The 19,957-nt window shown below is 37.6% G+C and overlaps 9 protein-coding genes across 9 annotated transcripts; 3 read left to right on the top strand and 6 right to left on the bottom strand.

The window, feature by feature from the left end:
• Window positions 1-49: 49 nt before the first annotated feature.
• On the top strand, window positions 50-271 carry RPC10 (DNA-directed RNA polymerase core subunit; the record flags this gene model as incomplete). The annotated part of the gene is made up of 1 exon (XM_043194190.1): window positions 50-271. The coding sequence occupies one exon, from the start codon at window positions 50-52 to the stop codon at window positions 269-271; it is 222 nt and encodes a 73-aa protein (XP_043046975.1).
• Window positions 272-746: 475 nt separating this feature from the next.
• MDG1 (Mdg1p) lies at window positions 747-2,390 on the bottom strand (the record flags this gene model as incomplete). The annotated part of the gene is made up of 2 exons (XM_043194189.1): window positions 747-2,142; window positions 2,365-2,390. The coding sequence occupies 2 exons, from the start codon at window positions 2,388-2,390 to the stop codon at window positions 747-749; spliced, it is 1,422 nt and encodes a 473-aa protein (XP_043046974.1).
• Window positions 2,391-3,048: 658 nt separating this feature from the next.
• On the bottom strand, window positions 3,049-6,918 carry NCR1 (sphingolipid transporter; the record flags this gene model as incomplete). Its single annotated transcript, XM_043194188.1, has 1 exon — window positions 3,049-6,918. The coding sequence occupies one exon, from the start codon at window positions 6,916-6,918 to the stop codon at window positions 3,049-3,051; it is 3,870 nt and encodes a 1,289-aa protein (XP_043046973.1).
• A 382-nt stretch (window positions 6,919-7,300) lies between these two features.
• On the top strand, window positions 7,301-8,266 carry DCD1 (deoxycytidine monophosphate deaminase; the record flags this gene model as incomplete). Its single annotated transcript, XM_043194187.1, has 1 exon — window positions 7,301-8,266. One exon carries the CDS (start codon window positions 7,301-7,303, stop codon window positions 8,264-8,266), a length of 966 nt encoding a protein of 321 aa, XP_043046972.1.
• Window positions 8,267-8,289: 23 nt separating this feature from the next.
• KQ657_003463 (uncharacterized protein) lies at window positions 8,290-8,985 on the bottom strand (the record flags this gene model as incomplete). Its single annotated transcript, XM_043194186.1, has 1 exon — window positions 8,290-8,985. One exon carries the CDS (start codon window positions 8,983-8,985, stop codon window positions 8,290-8,292), a length of 696 nt encoding a protein of 231 aa, XP_043046971.1.
• A 381-nt stretch (window positions 8,986-9,366) lies between these two features.
• Window positions 9,367-10,515, bottom strand: FTR2 (Ftr2p; the record flags this gene model as incomplete). Its single annotated transcript, XM_043194185.1, has 1 exon — window positions 9,367-10,515. One exon carries the CDS (start codon window positions 10,513-10,515, stop codon window positions 9,367-9,369), a length of 1,149 nt encoding a protein of 382 aa, XP_043046970.1.
• Window positions 10,516-11,442: 927 nt separating this feature from the next.
• KQ657_003461 (uncharacterized protein) lies at window positions 11,443-13,263 on the bottom strand (the record flags this gene model as incomplete). The annotated part of the gene is made up of 1 exon (XM_043194184.1): window positions 11,443-13,263. The coding sequence occupies one exon, from the start codon at window positions 13,261-13,263 to the stop codon at window positions 11,443-11,445; it is 1,821 nt and encodes a 606-aa protein (XP_043046969.1).
• A 413-nt stretch (window positions 13,264-13,676) lies between these two features.
• On the top strand, window positions 13,677-17,177 carry IRR1 (Irr1p; the record flags this gene model as incomplete). Its single annotated transcript, XM_043194183.1, has 1 exon — window positions 13,677-17,177. One exon carries the CDS (start codon window positions 13,677-13,679, stop codon window positions 17,175-17,177), a length of 3,501 nt encoding a protein of 1,166 aa, XP_043046968.1.
• A 43-nt stretch (window positions 17,178-17,220) lies between these two features.
• Window positions 17,221-19,938, bottom strand: KQ657_003459 (uncharacterized protein; the record flags this gene model as incomplete). Its single annotated transcript, XM_043194182.1, has 1 exon — window positions 17,221-19,938. One exon carries the CDS (start codon window positions 19,936-19,938, stop codon window positions 17,221-17,223), a length of 2,718 nt encoding a protein of 905 aa, XP_043046967.1.
• Between the last annotated feature and the right edge of the window lie 19 nt (window positions 19,939-19,957).

Here is a 19,957-nt window from a genome sequence, read left to right as displayed (position 1 = left end):
GATATTGTCATCATTATCATTATCTTCTTCTTCTTCTTTAACACTCATCATGTCTTCGCCACAAAGGGAAGGGTTCTCCGCCCCAAGCTCGCTTTCTCATGCTGCACACGGTCAAATCACCTCCAAGACCCTCGGTATCAAATACAACTGTGCTCAATGTGGGTCTTCGTTCCAATTGAGTCGTTCAGATGCCATCAGATGTAAGGAATGTGGACATCGTGTTCTTTATAAGGCTAGAACCAGAAGAATGGTCCAATTCGAAGCTCGTTAAAAATGGTTTACAGTCACGTGTATTATAGTTTAGGTTAAAATGGATGTTATCAAATTAAAAAGTAATAATGAACAATAATTGTAGAATAGTTCCATCATATCATCATTAGTCAATTAAGATGATAATAAGAGTGATGAATGGCCTATAAAAAGAGATACATAATAGAACAAGGACACGTGGAGGAGTTCGTTGTTGGCAATAACGAGAGTGGAACTCAAAACTAAACCATCACGAGTGTAATTAAACGTAAAGTGTCAAGCATCATCAACACTTTGAAGTATAATAATAACAAAAATGAATAAAAGGAGTCTTTGATCAAACATCAATAATAACGATAATAGTAATAAAATTGCAATCATAAAAATAATGATAATAAACATCAATTGGATGAGATCACTGTTACTCTTAACGAATGGAGAGCACTTTCATAGTGATACGATGTGATGCTTTCAATGTCCACGAATGCATGCATTGCTTATTTGAAGATCTTCTTCAAGAATCTAGAAAATCCAGACTTTCTCTTCTCTCTCTTTTCTTCAATGATCTTCTTGGTTTCAGCTGCAACAACCTTGGCTTCTTCACCCATCTTAGCAGCAGCAACATTAGCAGCAGCAGTGGCTTCCTTGATCTTAGCATCTGCAGCAGATTCTTTAGCATTAGCTTCAGCCTCTTCAGCTTCCTTCTTTTGCTCTTTGGTTGGTTCAACTTCTTCAACTTCAACAGGATGCCCTTCTTCTGCTGCAATTGCGGCTGCAACAGCTTCCTTGTCACCTTTAGCAGCAATGATTTCTTCTTCTTCCTCAGCTCCTTGATGATGAGCAACAGCAGCAGTAGCAGCAGCAGTAGCTTCTGGTTGATCAACATTCTTTCCTTCTTCAGCAATGAAATCATTTTCAACTTCAGGGTAAGCAGCAGATGTAGTAGCAGTTTCAGCAGCATTAATAGCATCATGGTTAACCTTTGGATCCAAAGTATGAGGAACTTCAGGTTCAGCAACAACTTCAGGTTCTGGTTCTGGTTCAACAACAGAAGTTGGAGGAACCGATTTGATAGCTGCAGTAGAAGAAACATCAGCTTCAGGTTGAGAAGCAGCAAGAGCTCCTGCACCAACGGCACCAGTAGCAGATGGAGCAGCTACTTCAGGTTCAGGAGTAGATTCAGCTGTTTCTTCAGTGTCATCTTCACCAGAAGAAGTAGCATTAGCAGCAGTGGCACCAGCAGCAGTGGCACCAGCAGCAGTGGCAGCAGCAGCAGCAGCGGCAGCCTTCTTCTTCTTCTTGGCTTTGTATTGAGCTCTCTTGACCTTCTTCTTTTGCTTAGCCTTTTCTTCAGCAGAGATTTCTTCATTCAAAGTTTTGGGATCGACATCTCTAACTGTTTCAAAAGCAGAAAGAGCTTCGGGAGTTTGAGGAATTTGAATACCAGGTTCACCAGTAACAGAAGCTTGAGATACAGGAGCCACAGGTTGGACGGTGGTCTTGAATTCTCCTTCCTTAGCAGGAACATAGGTTGTTTCTTCAATAGCAGAGGCTGCAACCACAGGAACAACACCAGTAGCTGTAAGAATAGAAGTATCACCAATTTCAGGGATTCTGGCTTCAGCACCTTTAGAAGTGGTGTGAACAGCATTCTTTAAAGTGTCAGCATCAAGAACGTTGTTCTCATTGCCATGTTCGTCTCTTTCGATTTCAACATCAGAGGAAACCTTCCAGACTCCATCAACAACAAACTTGAATAACAATTTACCTGAATGGTCAGCAGTGATTGGGAAATCCAATTTGAAAGAACCGTCTTTTTGCTTGACAAGGGGCTGTGATTGAGACCAGTTATCAAAAGTACCTGTAAGAATAACTTCTTCGGGGCCAGCGGGCCTATAGTAAGAGTTAGTATTATGAATACAATAAATAAGGTTTAAATTAAGGAAACACCCGAACACCATGATAATAGTAAATAATACTACGTATCACATTATTACTATTACTTATGATGTATACCACATACTAATATATTTCACTCCTTCACTTTAAGTGGCTTCTCTATTTCTTCTCCTTTATTCCGAAAAAAACCTCTTTCAATCATATTTAAACACATACCATGTGAATGTATAATTAGCAACCATTATTAATGCCTTTGTTAACTAAGAAGAAGAGGGATTGGGTTAGCATGTATTTGCTTTTCATCCTTTTTATTCCCGAAAATGGCCACTAGGTGTCGGGGAGTTGGATCACGTGACCAAAAATGACGACCTGTAAGTCAAGGAGAGTGTACAGAAGATGTGCTAATCACACAATTTTCACTACGCTATTTGTGTGACTGACACTATTTGCTGTAACAGTAGCATATTTCTTATCATATAGTCATAAGTGTGTGGATGGATACAATTTCTATGACGGTAATTAAATGAACATGATGCTAATCCAGAATATTTCTTTTCAAGTAGAAGTCGTGCGCACACCAATACATACTATATCGTGTATTTTATTCCGCTGATGTAAACTATGTTAAACGTTTTGCTGGCAATAACCAGTCAACTTCTTAATCTAATTTATGATATTAGCCGCCAATGCTTTTTGTAGCTGGTTATATTCAATTTTCTGCCCAAAAGCGGTGTCGTCTGGCTGGATAAGCCTATTTTGGCAATAGCCGTGCATAGAATATATTTATAGCGTTTAATATAATTAAATCTTGACATTACCTATATACAGGTAATAAAAAAGACGTTCACGAAACAAATGGTAGCGCGTCAGATTTTATAGTGACAACTATGTATATATATTTTAATCATCGTCTGCATATCGTCTTAGAGATTGCACTGCATTTTCACTAGTGCTGTTCAAGTTTCTTTCCAATTCATCTCTATCTTTAATAATGGTTGTAGTCGTACCAAATTCAGCTAAAAGAACAGGCAATAATATCAATGCATGTAAAGCAGCAATGACAATCAACAGTAGCCACATCCGAAAATAATAGACTTCAAATATTTGCAGCCTGGTGAATGCTAAAACACTTATACCAATTAATTTTGTTAATGTTATTCCGGTGAAAACTGTTCCACCTGTTGTAATGAGTGAATTATACAGTTTAATCACCCGAACATTGGTTCCTGTTCCATGCATAAAATTCTCATACATGACTTCCTCATTGGTATCACTGAAAGACAAATGGCTTCGAGTGTACAGTTTAGTTATATGAATGGTGAATTCAACTGCTAAGCCAGTGCATATCACCAAGTTAACAAGACTAACAGCATTCAAAGAGATGTTCCAAACTGCCATGATGCCTGCTATATCTACCAATATGGATATCACGGTTATCACCAATATTGAAGCATTAATGTAAGTTCCCAAAAGTAAAGCACTAACTAACCAAATCACCACTATGGCTGCACCCATAAGAGTGAACAACAAGCTTAAGATGTTTTCGTATTGAACAAAAAAAACGTAGAATGGTGAAAATGCAAAGATCTCCAATTGGGGTAAGTATTCCTTGATTTCTTTGATGATCCGCTTGGCATTCTTTAGAGCAACAATAAAATCATTTTGAGATCGAAGTGGAACATGGGCTGAACGGAAATATGACGTTTCAATGGTTGTATCATTGTATTGAATACTGGAAGAGTATGGTGCTTTCCCTCCCAATGGACAAGGGTCACTTGGTTCTGTGATCCAATGCTTAAAATAGTTCATAAACTCTTTACCCTGAGGGAACCCTTCCATTTTGGAAGTATCAAATGGCTTATCAGCAAAGCATGCTTGACATTGTCTTGAAGGCAGATGAGGAAGACAAAATTCGTCTTGAGCAAGTTTCTTAACTCGACAACATTCATCCAAATCAGGATTCAAATAGTTTAAGAAATCATCAAGCCAATTGGAAATAGGTTGGGAAATAAATGATTGTTCCAGACGTTCATATTCTTCCTGAAGTATATTAGAAAGCGAGAACTCTTCACAGCTAGGGAACTTCCCACAAAGCATCTGTTGATTTGATCTGTCGGTTACGTTGAAATCTCGAACAACAAAGAACACTGGAGGTCCCACGTTCAAATATTCGTAAACAGAATTGAAATAATTGATCAAATAAGATCCATTGGGCACTGCAAGACGTTGATCTAATCCGAGTTCAATTTGAGGTAAAAGTGCAAGCGATATTCCAAGCCACATGACAAAGAATGTAAGAATTTTCTTTCTGTTACTACTTTTTAATAACCAAGGCCCATATGTTGTAGCAATGAACTTTTGAACAAATCCTTTACGAGAAGTCTTGCAAATTTCTTGGTGTTGTTCATTGAGCTGTGAAGTTCCGTTAATGTATGATTCGAAAACCGAACCCGAAGCTGAAGCCGATGCCGAAGCTGAAGCCGATGCCGAAGCTGAAGCCGATCCACTAGCTGATGGTGAAGCTGAAGTCGATGCAGAAGCCGATGGCGACTCAGATGATTCCGAGTCCTCTGTTAGAGCAATTCTTCTTTCACCAAACAATGAGAAACTTCCATTTTCCAATCTATATGTATCCAAACTTAAGAGAGAAATAAAGGCCGTCATTTGTAACAAGAAGTTAACAAATACAGCACCAGCACTGTAATATGCAAAGTTCTTAACAGCTGGCATTTGAACACTGGTTGCCAATAAAAACATAAGCACTTGCAAAATGGCACTAAGGAAACACGATGGACCCACATTACTTAATGTGGAATAAATTCTATGTGGTATTGGGTCATTGGGAATTAATAGAGTTACAAGCTTTAATTCATGAACGATAAGAAACACATTATCAATACCAATAGCAAGCACTAAGAAGGGGATAACCTCTGCAATAATTAAAGTTGATTTCAATCCAATTATCGCAAAGAAACCTGCAGATGCAGATACTGACAAGATAATAATAAAGATCCCTGCTAATCCAAGAACAAATCGACTCAGACGTAACGTTTCCAAACTTGTAGGTAATTTCCCACCTAATGCAATTGAAGCATAAATGAACATGAACAAATACGACACAATTATAATACGAACGTCTGAGTTTGCCAGTTGACTCAATTCTTCTTCAAGAGAAACTTCTGCACTAAAGGCAATATTCAAATGAGGCATTTCTGTTCTGATATTTCTGACCCAAGCAATAAAACCGTGTTCGTAATTTACGGCTGAATTCGTATAATCCACATCATCTGAGTAGCTGTTAACCAAAACTGTAACAATAAAAGCTCTGGCATCCAAGACATTGTCTCGGTCAAACAATAAGTTCTTGGGAAGAGGCTGTTGGAAACTGGGCAAACAAGTAACTGGAGAACTGGTACATCCAACTAATTTTTGTTTCCAATTGGCTTCAGAAAGATAATCGATATTTCCATCAAAATATTGAGTAAATGATTCAATAGCACAAGTATCTCCTAAAGGTTTGAAACATAAATCATCTAATGCAACACCATTAAGTTCATTAAGCTCCAATTCTTTAGCAAACCACCATTGAAGTGTATCCCAAGTTAAAACAGGAGTATCGTTCTTTGTACTGACAATCAATTGTTCAATTCTATACCATTCTCCAAAGTTCTCTTCAAAATATTGTTTCTCATGTAATGCCTTTTCATTGGGACTAACCCATAATCCAACAGGATTGGTTTCAAAATTTAAACTCATTAACCCCAAAGAAAGTATCAAGGTTATTCCAAGGGAAGTCAAAAGAGTGAGTCTTGGGGCCATGGCACAATTATAACCAACTTTACCAAAGAAGGTTTCAATTTTAATTATCAAATTCCTTTGGATTTCAGTCAACTTTTCTTTGACCAGGTTCTTCTTCGGTAACAAAACATAGCTATATCTTCTGGGGTTCATAATGACAGACTCATCGTCATCAAACCCACCAATGGAATTCAACCGATCATACTCTTTGCGTTGTTGAGCCATATATATATGGAAACCTCCAAGTAAAACTATAAAACACAACCATAACATCAAGATAAAGAAGGAAAAACAGGGAATTGCTCCAACAGTACATTTCTGATGAAAATTCTTGAACCCAGGCAATTGGGGACATGAGCTTTCACAATCACTACAAGCACATTTATAATCTGGATCATTACAAGGTTTCATTGAATCTTCACGCAATGATAAACCTTCATCAGCTTCTTCTGAGGTCAAATTATACCTAAAGTTAATTTGAAAGGGTGAACCGCCAAGTAGCGGTTTCTTATCTCCGATAAACTTCAAGAACTCTTCATAGTTCTTTGCTCCACCTCCTATAAGGTCCATAGCATATCCATTTGTTGCCAGGAACTTGATCTCCTTACATGAATCATAGAAGGCCTGCGCTGTGTCTTCAGAAACATATTGGTTTAATTCCGTAACTATTTGTTGCTTGGTATCAATGGACTCAGCAGTCCCCACAACGTCGATAAACGAAGCCTGATTGGGCGAACAGGTAAACTTACAAAAGAAGTCGAAAAAGTTCCTATGACACGCAGGACACGAGCTGATCAAGGGAACCACTCGCTTCAAGTTTGATTCTAAATTCTCAGCTTGTTGTATTGTACAACATACTCCGTCTTCAACAGCAAAGTCGTCTCCACAAACCTTGTGTAGCAAGTCGGTCAATTCCTTCGATGGCTTTTGTGCTTTAGTATAGTTCGAACACGGCAAGCTACTAGCGAACATACTTTGTTTTCCACAGTCTCCATACATAGCGCAATATCCAAGTTCATGTTGAAGTGACAGGTCACCACCCCCCAATAAAGACGACTTCTTGTCTTCATGAATATGTGCAACAGCCCCGCACACCATAAATATTAGAAACCATATTAGCTGCCGCCAATTAAACCAGCCATATCGAGTTGTCATTCTGAGTCTATCAATTGTGACAATAGAATGAGAGTAACTACTTATTCTATACAATATTGCTGAAGTCAACCCCGGAAAATATATATGATTTATTTCACCGAAGTCACGTGACAAAGCACTTGACTTGCAGAATTAAGCATGCAATTATTAAGTGAATCCCGTTGAAGCTTAAACTATTCATTACAATTACCTATCGATTATGTTGATTCTTATCTCCGGTACTCTTAGTGCGGGAAAGACTGAGGTTGCACGGTACCTTACGTTCCGGGGGTTTAAGTTACTAGAATACACCAAAAATAGTAACCACATCGACAATAGAGGTTCAGATTTATTGGTACATCAACTGTTCAATGGTCTAGAACAACTCTTAGCATTTGTGACTGTTCATTGGCGGGAGAATTACGTGGTAAGTCATGTATCTGACGTGGAGATGATGCAGATATTATGCAAAAGACCATTTGTACTTCATGTATCTGTTGATGCTCCGATGACTTTAAGGTTGAATAGATATAGAACTAAGAACACAACTTTTCCCGACATTTCTCTTGAAGATTTTGCTATCAAGAGCGACCAATTGTTGTATAAGGAACGCTTGGTTGAAGTTTGTAACCTGGCACAAGTTAAGATCATCAACACTTCCGAATCAGTCAAGGATCTCTTTGTGAAGTTGGAAGAGTTAGACCTATTGAATAAGGAACGGTTGCGACCCACTTGGGACTCATACTTTATGCAGTTGGCCGACTTGGCTGCATTGAGATCTAATTGTATGAAGAGAAGAGTTGGGTGTGTTATTGTTAGAGATAATAGAGTAGTGGCTACTGGATACAATGGAACACCCAGACATCTAACCAATTGCAATGAAGGAGGATGTATTCGATGCAACAGTGCCGAAGGTTCTGGAACGGGTCTTTCCACCTGTTTGTGTTTGCATGCTGAAGAGAATGCTCTATTAGAAGCAGGAAGAGATCGTATAAGTAATCAGAGTGTTCTATATTGTAATACTTGTCCTTGCCTAACCTGCTCTATTAAAATCATTCAAAGTGGCATTAAGGAAGTCATCTATGCTCAAAGTTATTCAATGGATGATTTGAGTCATAAAGTCATGAGTGAAGCAGGCATTATACTTCGACAATTCCAAGCTCCCATGGATGGAGTATTTGTTTAACGATCTAATTATACAATTGTAGACTATATTTCTTTATATGAATAAGGACCTGGTTTCTGTTCCGCATCAACAACAATTGACTCAATGACTTCATTACCAACCTTGATATAAGCCTCAATCTTATCTCCAGGACAAACAGCCCCAACTCCCTTGGGTGTACCTGTCAAGATCAAGTCACCCTTTTCTAAGGTCATAATGGCAGACATGTGACTCAAGATTTTATGAATAGGGAAGATCATTAAATTAGTCTTATCTTGTTGCTTCACCTCACCATTAATCTTCAAGATCAACTCAGCATTATAAGGGTCAGGTATACGATTCTTAGCAATAAAGTTGGAAACAGGCAAGAAGGTATCAAACCCTTTACCAATAGACCAAGGTAATCCCTTCTTCTTTGCTTCATCTTGAACATTCCTTGCAGTCATATCAATGGTAAGTGCATAACCTTCGATGCAATCCAAGGCTTCTTCTGCAGAAAAAGTGGAAGGTAAGTTTTTCAATGTTTTGTTTAACGTAAAGGCCAACTCAACTTCATGATGAACAACAACTCCTTTAGGAACAAGAAACGGACCATCATTGGGTTTTAATACCGATGATGAAGGCTTCAAAAAGAAAAATGGTTGCAGTGGTGTAGCATTGTTCAATTCTTGAATGTGTGCTGCATAATTACGACCAATGCAGAGAATCTTCCTTGCAGTATCAATATATTTTAAAGACATTTTTTAACACGATTATTATTAAACCCAAGTTAAATCAAGTACTACGTGCTGTTGGGTAGCTTTATATACGTTCATAACACAGATATACCGGAACCGGTCTCGGGTCTGAACTGGTCGTAGCCGTACCAATTGCCAATGCAGGATATTACAAGAACTACAATCTTCTCTTCTTTGACTAGACTATTACCCAGAGTCTAAATAACTAAAAAAATAACCCTATAATATAAAAACGGCATAAATGACTCGACTCCCTCAAATCAAGGCAAAAATGGTTTATCCCTAATCGTTTCTTAGCTGATACACTGTTATAGGCGGACCAATAAAGGTACACCTGTATGTGTGTGTGTGTATAAAATAATAGTGTATCAGCTAAGAAGCAAATTAATCGGCTCTGTTTTCAGTCAAACTTTGTCTTTCTGGAACCACAGAGTTTTCACTAACAGTTGAACCAAACTTCTTGTTCTTAATTTCATCAAACAATACTTCCTTTTGATGCTCGTTCAATTCTTCCTTCTTCTTACCCTTCAAGTAGTACGATGGGTTTAGGTTTCTTAATCTAAAGTTCTTGGTGAAAGGCAAGTGTCCGTGTTGTTCTTCGTAGAGCATCAAAAACAATACAACAATGACTGCAATCCAATACACATTGTAGGAGATAACTGAGCCATAAGTGGCAGAGTTCTGCCACCCAAGAATAGCATTGAAAATATCCCAACCATTGTCAATTTGAGGATTGCAACAGTTAACGTGCCAAACAGATTTAGAGATGTCATAAGAACCAGGCCCTGAACCGTTTTCAGAAGCATCACCACCAGTTTTCTTGTTGAAGGCATTGTTTTCAAAGAACCAAACACCTCTGGAGAATAAGCCAGCGGCAATCAAATACAAGATACAAGTTGAAATAACCAAAAACACTTGTAAAGAGGTGGTAGAACCAGAGTAATACAAAATGAAACCCACAGCGATACCACAAAGCAAACCAACGAAAACTGGCAATGGGAAGGAAGAAGCAGGAGAAGTTAAACCAACTCCACCAACGAAAACAATGGCTTCCAAACCTTCTCTTAAAACAGTAATAAAAGGTAAGATAAACATAGCATATTTCTTAGCCCAATGCCCAATTCTACTACCATTTTCCGGCTTATCCTTAAGAATGGCTTGGGCCAACTTAATTCTCCACTTCTCTTGCATCTTGTTGACTCTCAACATGGCAATACCCATAATGGAAATCATAACAGTAGCAATAATACAGAATACACCTTCCCAAATATCTTCAGATTTACCCCAAACGTCATTCTTCAAGGAATAGAAAGCACCAATAAAAGCACAACCAAGAATTAAACAAAGAATAAACCCACCGATAGCACCAAACCAAACTTGTTTAACTAACTTTTTATAAACTTCCCTATCTTGTGTTGGACCACCAAGTCCTTGCTTTAAGAATGCTAAAAGCACAGACACGATGATGACTGCTTCCAACGATTCTCTGAATACGACAAAGAAAATTTGGACGTTAAAGACTTTATTAGCCATTTTGTCCTAAAATTTAAGAGGGAGACTTGTAAGGAGCAAAAAGAAAAATAACCAACTTAAACTGGGGGACAGCCACGGCTATTTATATGTGAAGGAAAATTTTCAGTAATAATTTTTATCTGATTAATCTCTGCAACACATATGCCGAACATGGACAAGGGGTACTAACCATGCAGGACATATACACACATGCCATTGGACAATTACGGGTGAAAGTATGTTATTCTCCAAATGTAGATTCGTCCTTATGGACCTTTTGGACCATGGTAGCAACAACACGGGTTTCTGAATCCGATACAAATGTACACAGCACTACTATTTAGTTACTTGATAGACGGTACCATGGTTCTCATAGTGCTTAAAGTAGCCTTGTATGTATTTTTTATCACTAAATTACAATTATTGTGCATTGCATTACATGACAGTGAAATAAATTTTAACATAGTAGCTTGTATTTCAAAGAATTAGCTGCAGCTGCAACTTTGACTGTGATGGTGATGAGCACTATCACCAACAAAATTGTTCACCTGCATGCCGTGGCTCGTGCATTCTCAAGATCGATAGGTGGAAACCTATTTTTCTAATGATTAATATTCAACATATTCATACATTTGCTACATATCGCAATCCATATGTGGTCTTTGTTATTGACAAAAACATGCTCTCAAGGCTACCAACCTAACACCTCCCTAAGCATATTCAAAACTGTCCAATCAAAGGCTTGACCGATCCCGTCAATTGTACAAGAATAATAAACCCTGTATGCACTACGGGTGGGTGAATGCACGGCTATCGTGCAGGAGGATGCATATGCCTACTTCGGACCAAGAAAAGTGCTACCTATGGATTTTCATATACACTGCTTTTTAACTTAGGTAAATGGCTTCAATAAGAAAAATTCAAGCAAAACAAAATGCATAATTTGAATTAACCAGACCAGAATTGGTAGGCCTTAGGCTGTGTAACACTCACTGGCATTCCAATACCATTCAAGTCAACCTTAGATCCATTTGCAGTCTCATCAACTTCCATTGAGTTGCTCTTGTTAAATTTCAAACTATTCAAAACTTGTCTTACCTCAACAAGTTCTATTGGTCTAAGAAGGTCATCAAGTTCTTCACCAAGTTCAGGATGAGCTTGTTTCAATGCAGCAACTTTTTTAGATCTTTCCACACGCTCCATTAGTATTTGAGTTCTTTCTAAATCCAATTGTTGATGTATTTTCATCATATTGGCTTCCATTGCTTCCACATGTTTCATTTTCAATTCCACTTTATCTAGAGTCAACAGTATGATTTGAGATATCAATTCATTTTGTTCTTGTGCAGCCAGTTCTTTAGCTGCATTACCATTAGCTTCAAAAAGCTTCTTACCTTCTTCTCTTTTAATTAATTCCTCAGCAATCTTGGGTATTAATAATTCAGTGTTGGTGGATGTAGAGTTATTGGCTACCTTTGGCTTCAGTAAAAGCTTATTCAAGTAACGATCTTCAATAGGCAACTGTAAAAACTTCAATACACATTGTTCCCGTGTCTTGGTTCCTACATGCTCACTGATCTTATCCCATTGACCATTACTATTCTCTTGTACCAATGGAACACTGCCACTATCATTATAATCTGTTGAACAAAACAACTCGATACCTTCTAAAAGATATAAAATCTCTTGCTCATTCCACACAGAACTATCAGTTGTTTGTGTGTCCTTCATCTTGATGAAATCACTTGAGGTAAATGTCGCAGGGAATAATCCTTGATCAAAACACGTTTCACACAAAACATGTGCATTATTGACCGAAGAATTTGCTCCCATGGTTTTAGATTTCAAATTATGATACCGTATACTTGAGGAATCTTTACCACAAACATTACAGAAATATTGAACCACCCCAGGAGATGATTTTTCAATTTCATTAGTGGCATAAACATTTGTTTTAAGTGCCAAATTCAAAGGCATGATTGTTTCCTTCGAATCTAAAGTTATTGATGATGGCTTGTCCTTTGCTCGAGAAGACTCTGTAATGGTAGTAGTAGTAACAGTGGAGGTCTTATGCTTTAATTGCTTTGCATTTTCAACAAAAGGCACTAAACCTTTAGGGGAATCCAAATGTACTTGAAAATGTCCAGTATAACTTGGACCAGTAACAGATGATTTAGTACGAGGATCAACTTGATAGTTTATCAAACCCCATTTTTCCAAAAATTGATGTATTCTTATTATGCTAGCAACGTCCCCACTGACATTTCTTCTAACAGCCGTAATGGTCAAATACTCAACCGGATTTAATCTGTAAGCATTGATGATAAAGTCTCTTATGTTTCTGTAAACTTCTGGAGTCTTATACTGTGATCTGATAGCACCTGCTTGGATTTCTTGCTTCGAAGGGAAAAAGTCTGGGAACAGCTTATGTTCAATTTGGTGAATGCCATTCATATCGAACCATTTGGCAAACGATGGAATCACAACTGGTTGAGTTTGATCAGCCAAATACATTTTGGCCTTCTCTTGAAAGGAGTCCTTTAATTTTTCAACATCAACAGACTTGGCTTCTGCTTCAACTTCCTTTGAAGTGTCAACTGCTCCTTCGGCTTTGACTTCCGTTTGCGTCACAGCATCTGCTCCTTCGTTGGACTCCTCTGCCTTGGCATCCTCTGCCTTGATGTCCTCTTTAGAGTCCACTACTGCAGGAATGTCTCCAGTAACTTCTCCGTTACTAGTAGACAGCTCATTATCTTTAGTATTCGACATACTGAAGCTTGTGTTACACAGCTTGTAATGTTGTTCTAAGCTCGTTTCCAACTGTTACGGCAGCTAATCAACCAACGCAAATCTTGTAGTAAGGAAGAATCAACAGTTTCCCTTTCGTCCAAACCACGTGACTGCCACTGTAGTTGAAGATAGAAAATGTACAATTGGAAATAAAGGTTTGTTTATCTTGTTGGAAGCACATGGGTTTATTTTTTTTCCTCAGTGAGTTTGAAAAATCAACAAATGTCGTAAATCTGGTGCGACATTACGCGATCTCAAAAAAAATCGAAATGTCGTCAACCTTGGTACCGTTTCGCAACCACTACAACCCAAACTTACGCGTCACATATTCATCACGTTTACACATATTCTTCTTCTGCTACCGCTACAAACACACTTATAGACGTCCCAGTATGGTTGTGAGTGTTAGACGCTCTAGCAGGACCGCCAATAAGGCGGTTAGTTATCTTGAAGCTGACTCCGATGATGATGAAGACGTGATTGTCGATGAAATGTTACACGTCACATCAGATAATGACAATAATGAAGATGAAGAAGACGGCCAAGAAGACGACGATGACGACGAAGATGATGACGATGAATACCTCGAGATCAGGAAGAGACCACGTGGTCGTAAGGCGGCTACTAAGGAATCAGCCAGTAAGAGACGCAGAAAATCTCCAACCTTAGAAGAAAGAGAACTCAACTTAAAAGAAAATACATACTACATTCAACTTGCTTCTCCCGAAGTAGATATCAACGAGTTGGCTCTTTCGTGGCTTAGCGCTTTCGAAGATGACCCCAATACTGCGATGGCCGATATCTTAAATCTTGTATTACGATCAGGTGGTTCGCTTTATTTGTTCACTCCTAAGGAAATGGATGATCTTGATAGCTCGACTGATGTCATTGATAAACTTGTGGGGAAATTTAGTGGTCAAGGCAAACATAAATATCCCTTTAAGTTGATCCCCATTTTTAGGAACAATGTCATTGAACTATTCAATCAAATAATAGTTACTGGACATGAAAATGGGATGTTGTATCAATATGATGAAGGTGAAAATGATGATGATAAATACTCTCCAATGATGGAAAGCTTATTAATATGGATTTCTGGCTTGAATTCTTGTACAGTAAGACCATTAAGATGTATTTCAACAACTATCTTACTTAGAATCCTCACTAGATTATCAATTATTATAAATAATGTCATTGATAGTTTGGAAAAGGCTCAAAAGCAACTTTCCAAGATTAAAAAGACCCAAAAAGCTAAAGCCAAAGCAATTTCACAAGCAATTAAAACTTCACAACGTCAAAAGGATGCCATTACTTTGTATTTGAAAGATATTGTTTCTGCATGCCTTGTTCATCGTTACAGAGATATCGATGATTCGATTAGACATGAATGCATCAAACTGCTAGGGGAATGTATGTTGGAATATCCCGATTTTTTTTTGCAACCCGTATACTTGAGATATTTTGGTTGGCTTTTAGCTGATCCTTCAGGTAATGTTAAAGCTGAATTAACCAGAATGCTTCTTAAAATCTACAAAAAGTTTTCTCAAGGACAAATGACAATAACTAACGGTGTAAGTCAATTTACGCAGAGATATAAGTTACAGCTTATTAAAACAAGTCTCTTGGATGGTGACCTTACAGTAAGAATCCATGCTACAAGCATTTGCTGTGAATTGTTGAAAATAGGATTTTTGAATGAGCAAGATAATCTTATGATAGTGTCTGGATTGTTGTATATAATAGATGGTGGGAAATCCATTTATTTATCTCCTTCAAATGTTGAAAAGTTGAAAAATGAAGTTTGTAAATTTATTTCAATATGGAATGAAGAACAAGCAACCATAAAATTGGAAAAATATTCTACTATTATTGAAAATTACAATTCTGAAGAGTTTGAAAATGATCCTGATTCAACTGGCATTTCAGAAGATGGGAAAATTAGTTTACAGAGTTGCATTAAATATAGTGAGCTCATAAGAATTTTGAGGCAGAGTATGGAGTATTACTTTTCTGAAGAACCTGACAGTTCAATCGAAACCAAGTTCCCAATTGCAACTATATTTACCATGCTTCAGAAATTACCACTTTACCAAGGTTCTTGGGAGTTTCTAATCAATTACCTTCTTTTGGATACTTCCAAAATCGTTTTCACTACCAGTTCTACTACCTATGAAGCTGACTCATCTCAACTAGAAGAGCTTACCACTTCCTTGGACCTTCATGATGAAACAGATAAGACATACTTATTTAGCTGTGCTCATGGCCTGCTAATTCATTTCTTGCAAGGCAAGTTCAAAGCAAGAGACAAAGAAGATGCAACTAAGAATGTCATAAAAATGGTCCAATATCTTTCAAAATTGCAAAAGTTTCTGATGGTTTCTGAGGCTAGAGTTCAAATCTTTGTTAACATTTGGAATTTAGGGTTAAGCAATCCCGATCCAGATTTCAACTTTTATCTGATGTACAAGAGCTTGGATAACCTAGAAGAGTATAATGAGATTTCGGAAAGTCTCCTTCGTTACTATTATATTTTTGAGAATGGAGCAATGGAAAGTTCTAACATTATCATTCAAGAGTTCAACAAATATTTTTTCATTATTCTAGAAAATTATGACAACAATTCGATCTCTGCCGTGATAAATACTCTTACTCCATCATTACGAATCTCAATTCAAGATCTTGTTAAAGATCTCATGTATGGAATTTCAAACTTGTTAGAGAATCCTCAAGAACCAACAACAACTATTGAAAATGATGATGAAGAACTTGATGACGAGAAAATGTTACAACGACAACTAATCTCAATGTTGGAAGATATACTGTCACCTTTGTTAAAATTACAAAGTATTCTGAACCATGCTGCTTTTGAGGAAGTCCTAGAACAACGTGATCCTTCTGTGAGTACATTATTGACATTTAACGTCCTTTTCAAGATCGATTTTATTGCTATGTTTGGTAGATTACATGACGAGTTTATGCCAATTTCAATAAGCTTTTCAAAGTGGCTTGGGGTTGCACTTGAGTTCAATATCACATTCTTATCCTGGCAACTAGAGAAAACATTTGATAAGTTGTCCAGTATTGAGAGTAAAGAGTTAAGCAACCTTACAAGAGACGAAGTTCGTAATATTGCTGATACCCAACGTGCTATGATTAAGAGATTGACTACGTTATTGGAGGATCTTGAAATTGTTATGGAAAGAATCAACGATTCTATTGAAGATGAAACTGACGCTTCGAATTCATTGGAAGCTGCGTTTAAGTTGAAAGAAGTTATTTCAGTTAGACTTATGGATGTATTAAGTTTATTGAAAGTTTTTTATTTAAGAGCAAAAGATTTGCAGTCTTCAGTTGTTAATATATTGGACAATAATGAAATCCACAAATACATACAAGGATACCTTCCAATTGAAACTCAACGGAGTATATTGAGTGTTGCACTTTATCACGAATACAAGATTTCCAAAATCAATAACATTGACCTTGACCGATCTATTGAAGAAGGTATACTGTTTTACGATTTAATTATCGTTCCTGTTCCCCAGTTCTCTGAAGAACAGTTTGAAAATGAAAAGAATGAAACAGTACGCCGTGAAAAATCTAGAGCCAAACAAATTGAGGTTAGGAAACGGAAAAGTGATCTTCAATGGGAATGTGAACAAGAGTTTTGTGTTTACATATTTCATATTTTCAAACTCATGAAGTTGTCGATGTTGAATGACTTTGTCTTTCAAAGATTGAAATTGAATAGTGAAAAATTGGGTAGTGTTTATCATAAAATTATTACCCTGAAGAATGAAGAATTGAAGAAAATGGCGTCCAATACAGAAGTAAGCTTGACAAGCAATGAAGAAATGGAAACTTCATATCCAGTGGACGCTGTTGCAAGTTGAAAAAAAAAGAATATTTACATAAAATTTAATATGGAGGATAAACCTAATGCATTTCTCTTCCTCTGCTCCTACCAGTAGGCTCTAACTTTAAGTTTTGAAATGTGGAATGCAAGGCCTCATTATTTAGTTGTTGGTAATGGAATGCACTATCGTGAAGAGTTTGTGGAGTGCCCAAAGGCGATAAGCTTCTTTCTATTTTAGATTTTGAATCACATTTCAGAAATGGATACACTTTTTCTCTAAAGGAACTTTGACGTACTGGAGATCTTATTGGAGATTGAACATCTTCTTTCACAACCAAGGAATTGGAACTACCATTTCTAGTTTTCAAACGCAACATTGAAGGACTCAAGTTTCTTGAAGGTCTTGATTGCTTTGATTTAATAATAGATCGACAAGTCAAGGAATCCATATCTGTTTCGGTTTTCCTAAGCATTTGTCTCAAAGTATTTCTTACTGGATAAGCAACGTCTTGTCTGAAGACTCTTATCAAACCTTTATTATCAGTGGTGATAATAATGTAACCCTTTTCAATGGATAATTTTTCAGTGTCGACTTTCATTTTATGATATGAGGATTCAGAGCATTGTTTAGCACGACGAACTAAGTCGTACAACATATCATCGGAAACCTGAAGCAACTTTTGAGTGGTAGAGGGAGCAAAAATGGCACAATTAACCCGAGAAGTATGGGCATGGAATGTATAATAACTACTGTTCTCATTGGCCACATAGGATTCACCACTGTTTTCAATTAAATTGGGCAATTTCAATTTTCGAACCATTTTCTTGCCTGCAAGTGATTTGGCACTTCTCATAAAGGTTCCATGATAATGTTTATTAATCTTTTCCCTCGCTGACTCATTGTTATTGGTTAATATTTCTCTTATGGTCAGCTTAACACGGTTTGTGACGATGGAGTTGGAGTTTTCCCATATATAAACCCAAGAATCTTCGGAACCAGAGACCACATACTTTCTATCTTCTGACATAGAGGCCGCAATTGATGAGCCTTGATTAGATAACCCTTTGAATCGTGTTATCAATGTTTTCAGGGAAGAGCTAAGCAATCTGATTTTGGAATCATTGGTGCTTACTAAAATGTTATAACGTGTTAATGGATCATCATGGGCTTTTGCTTGAACATTATCAAAAATTTCAATCCCAGTAATCTTATAAGAACGGGTATGGAAATTGACAAAGCTTCTGGATTTAATAACAAAAGTATTTGAAACATGCAAACCTTTTGTTTCTAAAGCAAATACACAACCATTAAACCCCCCAACCAAACAATACGATCCATCGGGAGTGAATTCAGAGGTCGTTATTAAAACATCGCTTCCCAAGTTTCTCGAATAGGCAACGTTTCGTTCCAATATTGACCATAATCTGACTTCATTATCCAAAGACCCACTAAGAAAGAAACGATCATCAGTAGGATGAAATCTAACTGATGTGACGAAATCATCATGTTCAAACACCTCCAAACAATCCAACCGATCAACGTGCCAAAGCCTTGCAGTTTTATCCATACTACCCGAGACTAAGAAATTATTCTTACTCCAATCCAAAGTTAAGACTCCCTTTGTATGACCTTTGAATTCTCTTATTGGACGTTCCCTAAACACTGGAGCATACGGAAAAATTTGACCAGTTTTAGACTTCTTGCCAGACTTCATGCCATTACTACCATTTGCAGATGCTGTCTCCTTTTCCTTTTCTTTTTGTTCGGCTTGATATTCAAGTCGACCCAAGGGAGACGATATAACTTTCCAGATTCGAACCACCGCATCTCTACCAGCAGTTGCAAGATAGTTACCGTCGGTACTAAACTTCATGATGAAGACTTCATGCTGCTCATTTTCACCTAGTGTTTGATCACCAACTATATCCTTATTATCCTTATTATTACTATTATTATTATTGGGCATAGCGGAATTATCAGCATCTTTAGAGCTTGTTTTGCTCAATATATCATCGACATCGACAGCTTCAGATGGTTTATTTGCATCTGCTTTCAATTCTTGTGCTAGAAAGAGTCGTTTGAACTGACGTGGACTATGCTTACTCCTTCTATGACCTTTGATGTATCTCGGGAACAAGAGGGATTCATAAGACAATCCCGACCAAGTGGAATCGTCTTTTGAGCTCATTTGCATGCTAATCTTCTGGTCAACTATACTGGTCAGGGAAATAGATGAGTTCGTACGAGAAACAGTCGACGCAAACGACGAATTGTCATCTGAAGTGTTTGTATCTTCATCATACATGTCATCAGTATCATCGTCGATATAGGAGCTATGACGATTTTTATCATTTGAAGGACTGGATTCCAGTCCTCTCCGGAATAAGTTCTTCTTCAATTTGAAGTCCAAATGATGATGATTATTATGCTGGCTCTGACTGTTTCTTCTACTTACCATTGAAGATGATGCTGGTGATTTGGATTTGAATAACGTGGGGGTAGTGGTCTTATTAGGGTCTAAAGCGGATTTCCGAGTTTCTTCAGGTTCCAACAGAATACTTGGAGTTAAGCCAGAATCGGTTTCTGGAACGGTGGAACTGGCCACTTTGGCTAACGTAGCGGAAGAACCCACCGTTGAATCGTTGGACTCGGCTGTTGATGTTGATAGTTTGGACTTACCGTCGTTACTATTGCTTGATACGGAGTTTGATCTTGTTTTCAGGCCTAGAAGCTTAGAGAGAAACCCTGGTTTCTTGCCGGGCGAGCCGGCGTCACCTTTACGACTAGCCTTGGCCATAGTATAGCACTAACGTACA

Source organism: Scheffersomyces spartinae, assembly GCF_019049425.1.
Source record: "Scheffersomyces spartinae strain ARV_011 chromosome Unknown scaffold_30, whole genome shotgun sequence".
Lineage (NCBI taxonomy): Eukaryota > Fungi > Ascomycota > Pichiomycetes > Serinales > Debaryomycetaceae > Lizanozyma > Lizanozyma spartinae.
Note: the sequence above shows the minus strand (reverse complement) of the source record. Positions and strands in the feature narration are given on the sequence as shown.